This window comes from Macaca nemestrina, chromosome 8 (genome assembly GCF_043159975.1).
Source record: "Macaca nemestrina isolate mMacNem1 chromosome 8, mMacNem.hap1, whole genome shotgun sequence".
Lineage (NCBI taxonomy): Eukaryota > Metazoa > Chordata > Mammalia > Primates > Cercopithecidae > Macaca > Macaca nemestrina.
Window position 1 is genome coordinate 146,065,553 of NC_092132.1, and position 16,936 is coordinate 146,082,488.

General features: G+C 48.4%; 1 protein-coding gene and 1 long non-coding RNA gene across 6 annotated transcripts in view; both read left to right on the forward strand.

Moving 5' to 3' along the window:
- The window catches only part of LOC105491184 (GATA binding protein 4), an 84,346-nt gene extending 72,300 nt beyond the window's left edge, over positions 1-12,046 (forward strand). For 3 of the 5 annotated variants that reach the window (XM_071068654.1, XM_011757354.3, XM_011757353.3), the window contains exons 3-7: positions 716-885; positions 1,900-2,025; positions 7,133-7,220; positions 9,002-9,150; positions 10,343-12,046. In XM_071068654.1, coding sequence (XP_070924755.1) covers positions 716-885; positions 1,900-2,025; positions 7,133-7,220; positions 9,002-9,150; positions 10,343-10,525 — 716 coding nt within the window. In that variant the 3' untranslated portion in view covers positions 10,526-12,046. The remainder of the gene's footprint in view (positions 1-715; positions 886-1,899; positions 2,026-7,132; positions 7,221-9,001; positions 9,151-10,342) is intronic. The other 2 variants (XM_011757355.3, XM_071068655.1) reach the window with 1 other exon arrangement.
- A 128-nt stretch (positions 12,047-12,174) lies between these two features.
- LINC02905 (long intergenic non-protein coding RNA 2905) lies at positions 12,175-15,907 on the forward strand. Its single transcript, XR_011607270.1, has one exon. It is a non-coding gene; the product is annotated as a long intergenic non-protein coding RNA 2905 (long non-coding RNA).
- The last annotated feature ends 1,029 nt before the right edge of the window (positions 15,908-16,936 follow it).

The following is a 16,936-nucleotide window of genomic DNA, read 5'->3' on the forward strand; positions in this document are numbered from 1 at the left end:
GGACAACAAGAGTGAAACTCCATCTCAAAAAAAGAAAAGTCTCACAAAGGGCTGGGCACAGTGGCTCAGGCAGGTAGTCTCAGCACTTTGGGAGGCTGAGGCTGGAGGATCACTTGAGCCCAGGGGTTCAAGGCTGGACTGAGTTATGATTGCACCACTGTACTCCAGCCTGGGTGACAGAGTGACCCTGTCTCTGATTAAAAAAAAAAAAAATACAGTCTTACAAATGATACAATAGAACCAAATGCTGAAAACATTAGTGACAATCTGAATTTTCCTTATATATTTTGGCACTGATTTTCATAAGGTAAATATTTATATCTTTATGCAGAGGGAAAAGTAATCTTACTAACTTTGAAAAGGAAAAAGAGAGCGCAAGAAGGTTTGCATGGACCTCAGTGGGAGGTGAGAGGCCTAGGGCTGGAGGCTCTGAATGTGACATCTGGACTGAAATCCAGGTGTCCTGCCTCCCAGCCCAGGACGCGGGTGATCACTACAACCTTTCCTCTTCTCATGCTCAGGGGAGCTCGCAGTGTCTGGGATTAGGGGGCAGGGGCTGAAGTCGGAGTGAGGAAGAGCAAGAGCAGCCCAAGGTGGTCTTCTCCTTCCAAGGAAAGGGCATTGTTTCTGTGCGCTCTAGATTCTCAGAGGTAAGAGATGGGCATAAACAAAGAATTCATCCTCTGTCTTTTCTTGTCTGTTCTCCCCAACTCAGTAGATATGTTTGACGACTTCTCAGAAGGCAGAGAGTGTGTCAACTGTGGGGCTATGTCCACCCCACTCTGGAGGCGAGATGGGACGGGTCACTATCTGTGCAACGCCTGCGGCCTCTACCACAAGATGAACGGCATCAACCGGCCGCTCATCAAGCCCCAGCGCCGGCTGGTAAGCACCTGCCTCGCGGCCTCCTCTCGGCACCTGGCTGCAGGGCTCTCGCCTTGGTGGGACATCCTCTGGTTTTGAATTTTGGAACTTGAGGGTGTGAATCAGGGGATTAGATGGGTGAGAGGTCCACCATAATTCTCACAACTTGAGAGTCAGCTGGAGCCACCAGAATGATCCAGGCTGTCCAGTTCAACCTCTTCAACACACAGAAACGGAAAGTGAGGCTCAGAGAAGCTAGTGGCCTTGCCCACAGTCACTGAGGTACTGAGTCTCCCATCTGGAACTCTGGAACCAGAATCCAGGTTTCCTGGTTCCCACTCTGGTGTTGACTGGAGTGTCTCCTCCATCCACACCAACCCTGCAAGGAAGGTCACCTCAGAGGCTGGTCTCTATCCTGACCTCAGTTGATCAGCTGATAAATCCCAAAGCCCAGAAGTGCAAGCAGCTTGTGTTGGGCCCCATGGCTGAGGAAGAGTTTGGGCCTGGGGCTTGACTCCTGGCTTCATGCTCCTTTTTAATATAATTTGATTCTGATCAACACCAACCAGATTGCACTATATTAAGGAGGGAAGAACAGAGGGGATAAACCCTGGTGCCTCCCTTTCTTGAGGTCTCAGGGCCATTCAGACTTTGATACTATTTGGACACCATGATTCCTCACTCTCCGTCTGTGCCTGGCACCTGCAGCTTCTTTCAGGAGAAGCTTTCCTTCCGGCAGTGTCCGGCGCTCGCTGGTTATTTGCCTGATGGTGAATGATGGTTAGGACTGGAAACCAGGTCTCCAGTGCCCACGTTCGCTCTCCTCGTGCAGCAGAAACCTTGTTCTGATTTACTCCTCGCAGTGGCTCAGGTGACAGGAGAGTTAGGTGCTGTCACAGGTCAGCGATCTCATGCAGGGTCATTAGGGCCCAGCCCTGCCTCCCATTAGGGAGGCCCAATCCGCAGCCGCACGCGAGGTGGAAGGCAGTGCCCCCCTTTTACTTGGACATGAAGGGTCTGTTTCCTGTCTTGCAGTCTGCCTCCCGCCGAGTGGGCCTCTCCTGTGCCAACTGCCAGACCACCACCACCACGCTGTGGCGCCGCAATGCGGAGGGCGAGCCCGTGTGCAACGCCTGTGGCCTCTACATGAAGCTCCATGGGGTACGTGGGTCCCACGCCCACGCGGCATCCTTGCCTTCTGATGCCCATCTCTCAGTCCTCCCTTGTCTTCTTCCTTTGGACTAGCATTCATTTTCCCTTCTTAACAAAGATACTTAGATTTGGAAGGGACTTTCAACAACTTTGCTGGCCTCTTCCGTCCTTTACATTGCATAAGTGAATTTTCCATTTTATAGATGAGCAGGCCATATTTATGTATAGCAGCTTGATATGCAACAAAGGTGACATTTCGATTCAGTGGATAAGAAGCTTAAGGATAGTTGCATTGACAAAATTGGCTGTTCATTTGGAAAACAAAAGGAAAGCATGACCTCCACCTCCTACTTAAACAAAAATAAACTTAGGTGAATTAAAGATATTAGATGTAAAATATCTTTGAAATAAACTAAAAGTAAGGCCAGGCATCATGACCCATGCCTGTAATCCCAGCACTTTGGGAGGCCGAGGCAGGAGGATTGCATGAGCTCAGGAGTTCAAGACCAACCTGGAAACTTTGTCTCTACTGAAAAAAAAAGGAAAAAAAAAAACTAGCTGGGCATGGTGGTGCATGCCTCTAGTCCCAGCTACTTAGGAGGCTGAGGTAGGAGGATGGCTTGAGCTTAGGAGTTTGAGGCTGCAGTGAGCTCTGATTGTGCCACTGCACTCCAGCCTGAGTTACAAAGTGAGACCCTGTCTCCAAAAAATAAAAATATTAGACAATAAAATACTACAAAAAAAAAATCAGACGATAAAAACACTGGAAGAAAATATAAGGGGAAGTATTTATATAACTTTGAGGATGGGAGAACTTCTTAAACAAGATTTTAAAACTTTTTAGCCATATAAAAATAGTTAGATAGATTTGATTTTGTAAATATTTACTATTAGTGCCTGGAAATGATACCTAGGGAAAGTAAAGACCAATACACACAGTACCAGAAAAAGGGTTAGTATTTCCAGAATTACAAGGAGCTTCTACAAAGCTCTTTACATTTTTATTGGAACATTCTCCATTATACAGTGTTAACAAAAAGGCAAGGCGCAGAACACTACTTACTACGGCACTATGTTTATAAATGTGAGGAAGAACAGAATTTATACCTGGTTGCTTCCATGTACACAGAACACCTCTGGTAGGATATGTAGAGGTTGGTCACATGGTCACATGTGTGCATATATATGTACATGAGGTGCCTCCAGGAGAAAAACTGGGGTCCTGGGGAGAAGGGATTGGAAGGACACTCTTTATGCTGTGTACCCCCTTGGTACCTTAGACGGTACATTTGCAAGTCTTAATTGTTCAAATACAAGTTAAATTAAAACCAAACCAGAAACAGACAGACCTTATAGCCTAATAAGAAAAGAACAATTGATTTTTCCCCCACTTCCCCCAAATGGGCAAAAGATACGAACTGACATCTCACAGAAGCTGTCCAGATAGCCATGAAACATGTGCAGACATGCTGAATCTCACTGAAAATCAGGGAAATGTACCCGAAAATGACCACGGAAGTCCCTATTTTGCCCACATATTTGGCAAAAATTAAAATGTGTGCTGCTGTGGATTTGGGGAATTAGATACTCTCATGTATTATTGATTTGTATTTGATAACTGCATCTATTAACTTAGTGGTATTTTTAAGGGTTAAAACCATAAACACCTTTATATCTGGCAGGTCTACTGTTGGAAAACTAGCCTATAAAAAATAACCAGTACATGATGACCTTTGAACTATTTATTGCTGCATTGTTTGTGGTGGCAAAAACTAGAAACCACCTTAAAATCCCATAAAGGAATGGTTGAAAAAATTCTGGTATATCCCAAAATGTGGAATATTGAGGAGAAATTTAAAAATAATAATCTAGAGCCATGTATCTTGATCTAGAAAATGAAAAAGTACATTGCAAAGAAATATATGTAGCATGACCGCATACTACGAGTGTTGAAGGTGCAGTAAACACACATACATATGGGATGAGTGGACGGACCAGTGGATGGGTGAATACATACACACAAATATACATGTATAGGTGTATTAGTCTGTTTTCACACTGCTGATAAAGACATACTCAAAATAAAAAAGTGGTTTAGTGGACTCACAGTTCCACATTGCTGGGGAGACCTCAAAATCATGGTGGAAGGTGAAAGGCACGTGTTACATGGCAGCAGGCAAGAGAGAATGAGAGCCAAGCAAAAGGAGTTTCCCCTTATAAAACCATTAGCTCTCATGAGACTTCCTCACTACAGTTAGAACAGTACGGGAGAAACCACCCTGTGACTCAATTATCTCCCCTCAGGTCCCTCCCACAACACGTGGGAATTATGGGAGCTACAATTCAAGATGAGATTTTGGTGGGGACACAGCCAAACCACGTCAATAGATATATATGTGTACATGTGTTTGAGAATTTTTTTTAAATGTAAGAATATATAACAGGCTGTTAAATCCAGTGGCCTCATTGGGATAGGATTTATGGTAGTGGAGTGAGAGGGCTGTTATTAACTTAATCTTGTGTATCTTTTCATGATTTCTTGTTATAATGAACAAACAAATAGCTAAAGTTATGAAAATTCATAAGAAAACATTTCTTTCTGCAAAGAATATATATAAGGGTGTTTGTTAATCACTGTAATAGCAAAAATGGAGGGGAAAAAACCTTTGGAAGGAAAATGGTTAAACTATTATTCTTCAATATGGGAATGGTACAAGAAACTTATTGGGAAATATTATGTAGGTATTCAAAAGATTATATTCTCAGAAAATAAAAAAAATAAAATTACCACATGATCCAGCATACTATTTCTGGATATATACCCAAAAGAATTAAAGGCAGGGTCTCAGAGCTATTTGTACACTCCCGTTTACAGCAGCATGATTCACAAATGCAGAAAGATGGAAACAACCCGAGTGTCCATGGGGAAATGAACAGATAAACAAAGTGTGATATATATACACGTAGGATATTATTCAGCCTTAAAAAGGAAGGGAATTCTGGCCCCTGACACCATGTGTCAAATCCATGGAGGCAGAAAGTAGAATGGAGACTGTCAGGGGCTGAGGAAAGGGGGAATGAGGAGTGATGTTTAATGGGTATGGAGTTTGAGTTTTGCAAGATGAGAAGAGTTCTGGGGATGGTGGTGAGGGCTGCAGAACAGTGTGAATGAGCTTAACACTACAGAACGATATACTTAAAAATGGTTAAGATGGTAAATCTTAAGTTACATGTATTTTATTTTACTGCAACTGAAAAAAAAAAGCATACCTAAGTGAATGGAGATTAACATGAGGGGAAGATTCTTCTGAGGCTAGAATGGGCTTGAACATTTGAGGCATAGCTAGGGGGATGGGGTGGGGGAGGACACCCTCCCACAAGATGGAAAATAGGGGTCTGGGTATAGAGTCACAGACAGATAGGCAGATGGTGGGGTAGGGGTGTGCAAATGCTGCCCCATCTACCCACAGTTAAATAGGAGGCAATTCAAGTTCACATATGCTGGTGCATTTCTCGCTTAACCATTCCATGTTCATGTCTCTGAAGCAGTAATTGCTTTTCTGTCTGTATTTGCAGGTGTGGCCTTTAGCGATCCCACATGGTAGACAAGCATAGCATAGAACAGGGGCTAAAAGACTCGGCTCAGCCTAAGAGAAACCAGATGTGGGGAAGGCACCCTGCAGTCCTGCTCCCCAGGACTGGCTTGGGCATCTGTGAATGGCTCTGGGGCCTGCCTCCCAACAGAACTGTGGTCAAAGTATTGTCCAGGGACATTTTATCTCAGAAGCTGGTCACAGGGCAGTCTGTAGAATAGTCTCTTACTGCTCCCCACCGTTCATAGACGCACCAGTGGCTCCAGCCAGACCCAATGCAGTACAGAGCTGCTATAAGTAGAGTAATGTTACATCTCAGCTCGCTGGGGCTGTTACTGTTGAGGCCAATTTTCCCAGCACAATTATTGATAGCACCCCCGCACTCTCGCCCCTTTTTGAGACAGAGCCTTGCTCTGCCCAGGCTGGAGTGCAGTGGCACAATCCCGGCTTGCTGCAGCCTCGACTTCCTGGGTTCAAGTGATCCTCCCATCTCAACCTTCTAAGTAGCTGCAACTACAGGCATGTACCACCATGCCCAGCTAATTTTAACACTTTTTTATAGAGATAGGGTCTCACTATGTTGCCAAGGATGGTCTTGAACTCCTGGACTCAAGTAATCCTCCCACTTCGGCCACCCAATGTGCTGGGATTACAGGCATGAGCCACTGCGCCTGGCCTAGCACCCACTTTTTGTTTTCAGGGTCCTTGTGTGGATGATAAAGGCTTTTGAACATTCTCTCTGCTGCCTGAAACGCCTGCCTCTGTCTACTCAAAACCTTTTACAAACTCAGGTGTCACCTCCACCCTGAAGCCTTCCTTGATATCCTCATGTGCCCCTCCTTCCCACTCCTCACCCCAGGACAGTTTCGTGTTTCTCTGTCTTTTTATATCACCTACCAGAGTCCGGTTATTTCTGCTTGTCTATGAATTTCTGAGGGTAGGAACTGTGTGTCTTTAGTTCCCTATTCTCCAGGCTCTAGTAAAGTCCCCATCACATCACATAGGTGCTCGATAAGTTTTTTTTTTGTTTTTGTTTTTGTTTTTTTTTGAGACGGAGTCTCGCTCTGTGGCCCAGGCTGGAGTGCAGTGGCCGGATCTCAGCTCACTGCAAGCTCCGCCTCCCGGGTTCACGCCATTCTCCTGCCTCAGCCTCCTGAGTAGCTGGGACTACAGGCGCCCGCCAACTCGCCCGGCTAGTTTTTTGTATTTTTTTAGTAGAGACGAGGTTTCACCGTGTTAGCCAGGATGGTCTCGATCTCCTGACCTCGTGATCCGCCCGTCTCGGCCTCCCAAAGCGCTGGGATTACAGGCTTGAGCCACCGCGCCCGGCCTGATAAGTTTTTTAAAAACAGAATTGATTTCTTTCTTGCTGAATTCCAGGGGCCTGTGCACACCGTCTGAGCCCCAGCCTTTGTGGAGAGATTGCTTAGGTGTTGCCTTCTCGCAGCAGCTGTGTGTCTTTCAGTGCTGTAGCAGATTATGTAGAAATGGAAAACCATATATATTGACTTGTGACCCTCCAGGTCCCCAGGCCTCTTGCAATGCGGAAAGAGGGGATTCAAACCAGAAAACGGAAGCCCAAGAACCTGAATAAATCTAAGACACCAGCAGGTGAGGAAAAGATCTGTGAGTGATTATGTGAATACGTCAGAAGCCCTCAGAGTGCACAAGAATCATATCTTCTGGGTTAGGCAGGCCAGCCCAGGCTGCCAGGGTGTGGTGACAGCATTGTACATCCCTGGCCTTTCAGGACAGGATGAAGAGCCCAACAAAAAAGTAACAATTGCCATGGAACGTATTGGGAGCTTTTGAAGCAGGCTCAACTCAGGCTGGGGTCTGATCATTGCCAACTGCCAAGATCCCAGTGGGCAGGCTGGACCAGTCGAGGGCCTGCAGGAAAGAGGAACTTTACTCGGTCCCTTCGTCTTCGGCGCTGCAGCCACCCAAAAGCTCAGTTCCTTTCAATTTTCTTTGGGCTAACGGGGATCCAGGAGGACAGGGTCCAATTAATCATGTTCCTAACAGATTGATCTCTAAGCCAGTGGATAATTAACATCATGCAGTGCTTTGTGCTTTAGAAAGCCCCTTCAGAAACATTATCTCCATGAAAGTAAGACTCCATGAGAACCAGTTTATGACGCCATTTGAGTAACAAGCAAACTGAGGCTCATAGAGGACGATGATTTAACGAGGGTCATACAGCTGTTAATGGGTAGAGAATTAAAACCCAAGCTTTTATGCTTCCGGGTCAATGTTCTCTTCAATATACCACTCTGCCTTCTTAATTTCTAGATTAAGAATAAGGGCTGCTCAAAAGTTGGAGGCTGCAGTGACCTGTGATTGTGCCACTGTACTCCAACCTGGAGAGCAGAGCAAGACCCCATCTCTAAAAAAAAAAAAAAAAAGAACAGAGGCTGTTCTTTTAAAATTTATTTTTAGTAAATAAATTTATCAAATATTTATTAAATTTAAATTATATTTATTAAATTATATATAAATTTATGAAAGAACAAGGGCTGTTCTTTAATACATTTATGTTCCCTACCAAAACATTCCCCACTCAGCATGGCTACCCAGTTAAAGATTGGACTGGTCAGTGCTGCAGTCACAGAGAAAATCAATTGGCTGATCTGATGGAAAATGTACCTTCTAACCTAAGGCATGACAGAGTCAGATAAATTGGCCCTTTCCACTACCAAGGGCATGATCAAAGTTCTACTTTTCTAGATTCAACCACGGCTTGCCCCTTCTGGCAGGCATATTTCCTACCGGAATTTTCAGTGTCTCACACCTGTGGTCTTCCACCTCTCCTCCTGCTTCCCTACTGCTGCCAAGTACCCTACGTGCCCTGGGTAACCTTATTTCCTCTCACGTAGCAATCACAGGTAGAGAAGACATTCGGCTCCAGTGCACCATCCCCGGTCCAAAATTCCAAATCCGGGAAGCTAGATTTGGCAGCAAAACCTATTTTGAACAGACACAAGGCTGTTGATGGTCTCTGTTTACCCCATTCAGTATGATATTCACATGTTTTGCTGTGGGGATATTAATGTATTTAATTATAGGGCATTATCTCAGGCCCTGCGGGAGGTATTCTATAATACACAGTATTTGGACTTTTAAAAATTTGAATCTTCAAGTTGAATGAGGAAGAATTGTTTTTAAAAGTTTTGAATCCTGAAACCCATGTGGCCTCAAGGGTTTGCGATGAGCTAGGGGGAAGAAGCCATCCCTGTGAGAACTGTAACTGTCCACTGTAAGGACCCCTGCTGCTCTCCCTGACAAATGTAGAGAAAGCCATTAGCTCAGACCCATCCGCGCTGTCTCACAGGCTGCCGGCTGTTTACTGGTCCCTGCCGCTGATTTGGGTGTGCGACTCTGCTTCATTCCAGGTCCTACAGGCAGTGAGAGCCTTCCTCCCGCCAGCGGCGCTTCCAGCAACTCCAGCAGCGCCACCACCAGCAGCAGCGAGGAGATGCGCCCCATCAAGACAGAGCCCGGCCTGTCATCTCACTACGGGCACAGCAGCTCCGTGTCCCAGGTACACGTCACGGGTGGGGCGCCAGGGCTGTTTGTGGGGAGGCCGATTGCAGAGTCCCAGGGGCCAGCCTAGTCTTGGGTGGGACTTGCAGCCAGGCCTCACAGGTGCAAGCAGTGAGCTACCCTGTGGGCTAGGAAGCTCCAGCCTTTGAGCTGCGTGGTGCCCTCAGGGCCCCTCGAGGCTAGGGGCATCTGCATCCGGCTGTATTTCAGGACATCTTGTCAAGCTATGGTGGTGTGGACACGATTATGACTCACAATTTTTTAACAGCTCCTCTATGCCACTATCTTTGGAAACAAAGAGAGGGGAGTCCGGGGCTGGCATACAGCATGGGTGGCAGGGGAGGAAAACAACACACAAGGACAGCCTGAATGAGACTGCCTGCTGGGGCAAGGGGAGGCGTGCTCCCGCTGTGGGAGGCAGAGCAGGGCTTCTCTAGGCAATGTCTCCTATGTGCAGGGAGGTGAGACTTCAACAGGAGAGGGTGGGGAAGGAGGAGGAAGCTGGCATGGGGAAAGGCCTGCATCCTGCAGAGGGCAGGGGGGGCAGGCTGGTGGGAGGTCACAGGCAGGATGCCACTTTCATGAGGCCCAGCTCTGCACGTGTGTCAGGGGACACCCGGGGCAACCCAAGTTCCCTCTTGTGGAGGATGATGGCATCTCAGCTTCCCTGCCTCGTCCCCTCTGCAGTTCCCTCTCTTGGGACCAGGACGCACCAAGCTTGACCACAGTCTCCTCTGACCAGCCGCTGCTGTTAATCTTGCCTCTGCTCTTAACTGAGAGAGGCTGTGTCTTAATGAGCTTCTTATTGCCTGGGAGAACCTGATCCCACAGAACCAGGGGCAGCAGGAGCCCCTTCTGGGCCGGGTGGACGGCTTCTCTGTTGGAAAGTGGATGTGGTAGTGATAGGATGATAGAAAGTGTCTCCTGTAACCATCAGAGCCTTCTGGGCAACCACAGTATCCACAGGCCCACCGGGTTCTCGCCCTGGTTGTATACTGTGCTCAGAAGCAGCTGATGCATCACCCAGACCCTTTGTGCCCAGATCACCGGGATCAGGAGAAACAGAGAGACGTGCTCCTTGGTCCCTTCCTGAGGGCGGGAGCCATCCTGGTGACATCTGCATAGTAGGGCACCCTCCCCTACCTCAGGAGTGTCTCCATGGGCCTCATCGTGTGCTTTCTGCTTTTCAGACGTTCTCGGTCAGCGCGATGTCTGGCCACGGGCCCTCCCTCCACCCGGTCCTCTCGGCCCTGAAGCTCTCCCCACAAGGCTATGTGTCTCCCGTCAGCCAGTCTCCACAGACCAGCTCCAAGCAGGACTCTTGGAACAGCCTGGTCTTGGCTGACAGTCACGGGGACATAATCACTGCGTAATCTTCCCTCTTCCCTCCTCAAATTCCTGCACAGACCTGGGACGTGGAGGACTGGGAAGAAGGAGGCCCTGGGCTCCCAGGGGCCGGCCTCCTCTGCCTGGGAATGACTCCAGAACAACAACTGGGAAGAAACTTGAAGTTGACGATCTGGTCAGGGGAAGCGGGTGTTGGATTTTCTCGGATGCCTGTATACGGTGGTGGGACTGGAGGGAGCCCAGCCTGCAGCACGAGCACGCTGCCTCTCCCTGTGAGTTGGAGAGTTCTTTCCCAGGATGTCCTTGTCCCCTGTGTTCACCGCTGTGGCCTAGACGGTGGGTTTCGCATTGTGTTTCCAGCACCGGGGATCTGAGAACAAGCGGAGGGCTGGGCCCTGGGACCCCTGCTCCAGCCCGAATGACGGCATCTGTTTGCCATGTTCCTGGATGGACGGTCCCCTGGGGAGAGGCCCCTGCCCCATCCATCCGCTTGAGAAACGGCACCGCCCTGCATCCCCAATACCAAATCTGACTCCACAACTGTGGGATGTGACAGAAGTGACCGAACACTTCCCTGGGGAGCTAGAGGAGCACTGCACCCGCCACAGAGCGCAGCCTCATCCACTGCAGCTGGCAACTTCTCCCCCAGGCACCTTCCCCTGCTGCGGGCCTTTGCTCCTTCACTTCCAACGTCTCTCAAAATAAAAGTCCCTCTTCCTGCTCTGAGTGATTCAGCTCTGCCTGCAGCTTGTACATGTCCCTCCCCTGGCAAAACCAGAGCTGGGGAGCTTAGCCAAACGGCCCCCCTCGAGTTCCCTGCAGGCCCTTCATTCACCCTGTCACACACAGAGGGGTTCTGAGTAAGAACAAAACGTTCTGCTGCTCAAGCCGGTCTGGCAAACACTCAGCCAGGCCTCGAGATCCTTCCGGGGAGAGTGTAAGTGGACAGAGTCCTGCTTGGGGGGGCAGGAGTGTCCCAAAGGCTGACCCACCTGCTGTCTGCTCCTCCTGGCCCTTGGTCCGATGGCAGCCGGAGTCCCTCCGGACCTGCAGCCTCGCCTCGGCAGAAGTCTTTTGTCCAGGAGGCGAAAAGCCAGAGATTCTGCAACGCGAATTCAAAGCAAACAAACACAACACGACACAAGTCACGGAAAGAAAATGACTGCTAAGACATGGCAGGGGGCCTGGAGGGAGCCTCCGACTCTGAGCTGCTCCAGGATCCGCTGCTTTCTCCTCTGCACATTGCTCAGTTTCCGCCCCTGACGCTGGAGCTCATGGAGACTCCTTCCTCTTTCTCAGCAGAGCTGTAGCTGACTGTGGCATTACTACGCCTCCCCACACGCCCAGCCCCCTCACTCCAAAATCCTACTGGCTATAGCAGAGAATACCTTTGAACCAAGATTCTGTTTTAATCATCATTTACATTGTTTTCTTCCAAAGGCCCCCTCGTATACCCTCCCTAACCCACAAACCTGTTAACATTGTCTTAAGGTGAAATGGCTGTAAAATCAGTATTTAACTAATAAATTTATCTGTATTCCTCTTTCCCTCCTCTTCCCTCAGTGGTCTTCACTGGGAGGTTCAGCACTGCTGTTCTCTCCAGGGAATCTTGAGGCCATGGATCCACTGACCCACTCATGGCTGCTTCCTTTCTTTTTGGCCATTGGCTAAGGCTCCCTCTTTTGGTAGCAGTGGATCCTGAAAAGAACACTCATCCCAGCCCTGCTAATGTCAGACATTAGATGGGTGTCACCGCTGGGCTTTAATTTCCTAGGAGACAGTTGTACCTATCCATAAACAAAGTTCCTTGTGGTCCAACAAAAGTCGCTCAATGTATTTATTGATTTATTGAGACAGGGCCTTGCTCTGTTGCTCAGGCTGGAGTGCTGTGTGCCATCATGGACCTACTTGGCTCGAACGATCCACCTGCCTGTCTCTTCAGTAGCTGGGACCACAGATGCACACCACCATGCCCAGCTAATTTTTATTTTGTAGAGATGGGATCTTGCTTTGTTGCCGAGGCTGGTCTTAAACTCCTGGGCTCAAGCAATTCTCCCGCCTCGGCCTCCCAAAATCCTGGGATTAGAGGCATGGGTCACCACTCCCAACCATCTGAGGGCATTTTTAGAGCCCTCCAGACAACAGGGTCTGGAGCATGAGACTCCGCCTACCTGGAAGAAAATGTTCTCTCTAGCCACTTCCGACTTAAAACTGGGTCCCTCTAGGACAAGGAGCTCTTGCCATTTTATGGTTTGATCCGAACAGGCTAAGGGGCAAATGATGCCTCACAAGAATGAGAGAGAAGGCGGCACTTCCTCTCCTTTATCCATTTGTCTTCACCTCCTTAGGCCACAGGGGTGCTTAACCACTTCATCTTAAAAGTATGTGGAGTGGGGCCGGGCGCGGTGGCTCACCCCTGTAATCCCAGCATTTTGGGAGGCCAAGGCAGGAGGATTGCTTGAGCCTGAGAAGTTGAGACAAACCTGGGCAATGTAGGGGGACCCCATCTCTACAAAAAATTACAAAATTAGCCAGGTATGGTGGCATGCCCCTGTGATCCCAGCTACTCAGAAGGTTGTGGGAGGATCACTTGAGCCCAGGAGGTCAAGACTGCAGTGAGCTGAGCTCATGCCACTTACACTTAAGCTTGGGTAACAGAGCAAGACTCTGTCTCAAACAACAAACAAAACCTTTTGAAACCCACATCAAGTCTTTTAACAAGGAGCGCATTTATCTTTAAAATTAGACTTTTAAATGCCTCTAAGATAGGTGAGCAGTAACAAAGTTAATTTTAGCTGTGATTATGCTGTGATTGTGTTTGGCTTAACAGTAATGAAAATAAGTTTAGGCTGGGTGCAGTGGCTCATGCCTGTAATCCCAGCACTTTAGGAGGCTGGGGTGGGTGGATCACCTGAGGTTGGGGGTTTGAGACCAGCCTGACCAACATGGAGAAACCCCGTCTCTACTAAAAATACAAAATTAGCCAGGCATGGTGGTGCATGCCTGTAATCCAGCTACTCAGGAAGCTGAGGGAGGAGAATCGCTTGAACCCAGGAGGCAGAGGGTGCAGTGAACTGAGATCTCACCATTGCACTCCAGCCTGGGCAACAAGAGCGAAACTTCGTCTCAAAATAATAAGTTTACAGTCTCTGAATATGTACCAAATGGAGCCAGGGGTGGGGAGTATTAGGACAAGCCACCCACTGCAGAGCCCCCAGCTCTCACTCGTGGACTGAGTGCATGGGACACAGCCATTCGGAAAGCTCTTTCTTTCGGAGTGGGACTGGGTGTTCTGGTTTTGGTTTAATTGTTTTATCATTTTGTGACATTGGCACCTATTCTTCAGACTGCATCCTTGCCTTGCTTGCTTGAAGCTGGAGCACAAATGTTCCATCTCCCTGTAACAACACAAGTATGCGTCATGCCTGCGAGGCTTAGCTTGAGAAGCGGCATCTCCAGGAACCTCCTTCTGTGGTCTGTCTGCCACTTTACACTGTTGCTCTCATTTCAGTCACTGAGGCCCTTTCCCTTATCCTCCAGGGACATGGTGCTGCTCTATAAGCTCGGACTCCAGTGTGACTTTCATATTGCTCCTCCAGATAGCAGTGGCAGTGGCATTTGCAAAAAGGCTGAGAACAAGAATAAAATCATCAAAGTGAAGATGATAGTAAAACAGACCTCATTTTTCAAAGTCCATTCTTTTTTCTGGTCTATGCACTGCCAGCTCACTCCTCTGGCTAAAACCCGGGGGTGGCGGGGGTTAGTTTTGCAGAAAGCACTGATGGCACAGATGTGCTCCAAGTTAACCAGAATACAAGAACCAAAAAAGCCTGTGAGACACTGGTGCTCATGACCGCAAGCTCCAGCTCAGGGCTTTTCAGATGAGCACAAAACGGGGGCTTCTCCCGTCCCAAGATGAGTGATAAATGAGGCACTTCTCATACACTCACACTCACTCCGTTCCCTCTGGGATGACTGTCTTCCATCCTATAGCTGTGGCTGCTGTTCTCTGCCTGATAAACTTCTTTCCCTCTCCCTCCCTCTGACACAGAAACACACACAGACCACACCCCACTGGATCTATAAGCAGTTTGCAACAGGATGCACCAGTTCTAATCACTTTTCAAGTCAACTGAACCAGTCACAGCTTCCTAATCAGTGAATGACTGACATATGGAGTTAATTCAGAAGCAGCTCAATACTATGGACAATACTAGTGAACAATATTAGCATAATGTTTGTACAAGAAAGATACCATAGTCTCTTGTGCTCCCTCTTCAAGATGAATTTGCTGAAAGTGAGTCGTAATTAGAGATGTTAAAAAAAAAAAAAAAAACAATGGCTGGGCGTGGTGGCTCACTCCTGTAATCCCAGCACTTTTGGAGGCGGAGGCGGGTGGATCACCTGAGGTCAGGAGTTTGGTACCTGCCTGGCTAACATGGCGAAAGCCCATCTCTACTAAGAAAACAAAAAATTAGCCGGGTGCAGTGGTGGGCGCCTGTAATCCCAGCTACTTGGAGGGCTGAGGCCAAAGAATTTCCTGAACCCAGGAGGCGGAGGTTGCAGTGACCCGAGATTGCGCCATTGCACTCCAGCCTGGGCAATAAGACTGAAACTCCATCTCAAAAAATAAATAATAATAATAATAATAAAAACTGAGATTTATTGTTCCTCCTCTGTCCTTTTCCTTGAGAACTTAATAAAAATGGAAAATATCCATTACTTCTAGGGTTCTTGATGATCTAAAATGGTTAAGCCGGGATGGAGGATAGATGTGGTCAGTAAACACTGAAACCACGGAACCCTAACGAGGCCAGGGCTCTGCTGAGCAAATCAATGGGTCCAGAGTGCCCCTAACATGCTTTTCCGCTATAGCCTCTGAGGGGCCCGGGCCCTGCTGAAGACTCTGGGCTGGAATCCTCTGGGATATCCTCCACAGTCATCCATTGTATACCTTTCCTTGGGGTTCCTCAGAGTGGCTTCCAGTCTTCCCACCAGCAGAGTCCCCTTTACCCACTCTCACCCCTGCCATGGGCCCCATTTTTGGTTTTGTTTTTATTTTTGAGAGTCTTGCTCTGTCCTCCAGGCTGGAGTGCAGTGGTGCAATCACAGCTCAGTGCAGCCTCCACCTCCCAGGCTCAAGTGATCCTCCCACCTCAGCCTCCTGAGCAGCTGGGACTACAGATGTGTGCCACCACCACATTTGGCTAATGTTTTTGTATTTTTAGTAGAGACAGGGTTTCACTATGTTGCCCAGGCTGGCCTCAAATTCCTGGCCTTAAGTGGTCTGCCCACCTCGGCCTCCCAAAGTGCTGGGATTAGAGGTGTGAGCCACCACACCCTGCACAGGTCTCATGTTTTGAAGTAGTTTTAACTAATCATTTGGGGTTTTCCTCATTTTTCATAGATCAAAAACAACTGCATGAAAATTATACCTCAATTTAAAAATGAACAAGCCAGGCGCAGTGGCTCACGCCTGTAATCCCAGCACTTTAGGAGGCCGAGGCAGGGGGATCATTTGAGATCAGGAGTTTGAGACCAGCCTGGCCAGTGTGATGAGACCTCATCTCTACCAAAAATACAAAAATTAGCTGGGGATGGTGGCAGGCGCCTGTAATCCCAGCTACTTGGGAGGCTGAGGCAGGAGAATCCTTTGAACTTGGGAGATGGAGGTTGCAGTGAGCCGAGATCCCACCACTGCATTCCAGCCTGGCTGACAGAAAGAAACTCCATCTCAAAATAAACAAACAAACAAACAAACCAAAACCCTAACTGTTCATCTCTGCTAACAAGTACCAGAGAGTCAGTACACCAAGCTGTGTTCCCGCCGAAGGCAAAGACATTCCATTTAGTTTCCTTTGTGGCCTTGTGACAGATAATAAATGGGTGGTTACTTAGATGCTTTCTGATGGTTTTCAATGGCTTGTGGGTTCCTCTGGGTCCTGGGGCCTCCAGAAGGGGCCACTGCCACACACACACACCTGGAAGGACCCTGTATCAATAGACACCTGCGCTTCTGCCTCCTCAAAAAAAAGGACGGGACTGGAAGTGCCCACAACGGAGAATTCTGAGACCTGCCTTCCGGCTCAAGTTTGGTCATGGGCTGGCTGCGTGCTGTTGGGCCATTCACCCGACTGCTCTGACCTCAGCATCCTCATCTGCAAAATGGTTTGGCCTGGGCAGCTTCAGGTGTCCAAGACTGGACCAGCAGGTATGGAATCACAAATTGTAGGAAAATGACTCACCTCTCTCTCTGGGCCTCACACACTCTCATTGGTACAGATGACAGCTCAGGGCCCCAAGATTTGAAACTGCTCTTTCTGGAGACTCAAGATTGATGTCTTGGCCAAGTGCGGTGGCTCACACCTGTAATCCCAGCACTTTGGGAGGCTGAGGCGGGTGGATCACCTGAGGTCAGGAGTTTGAGACCAGTCATG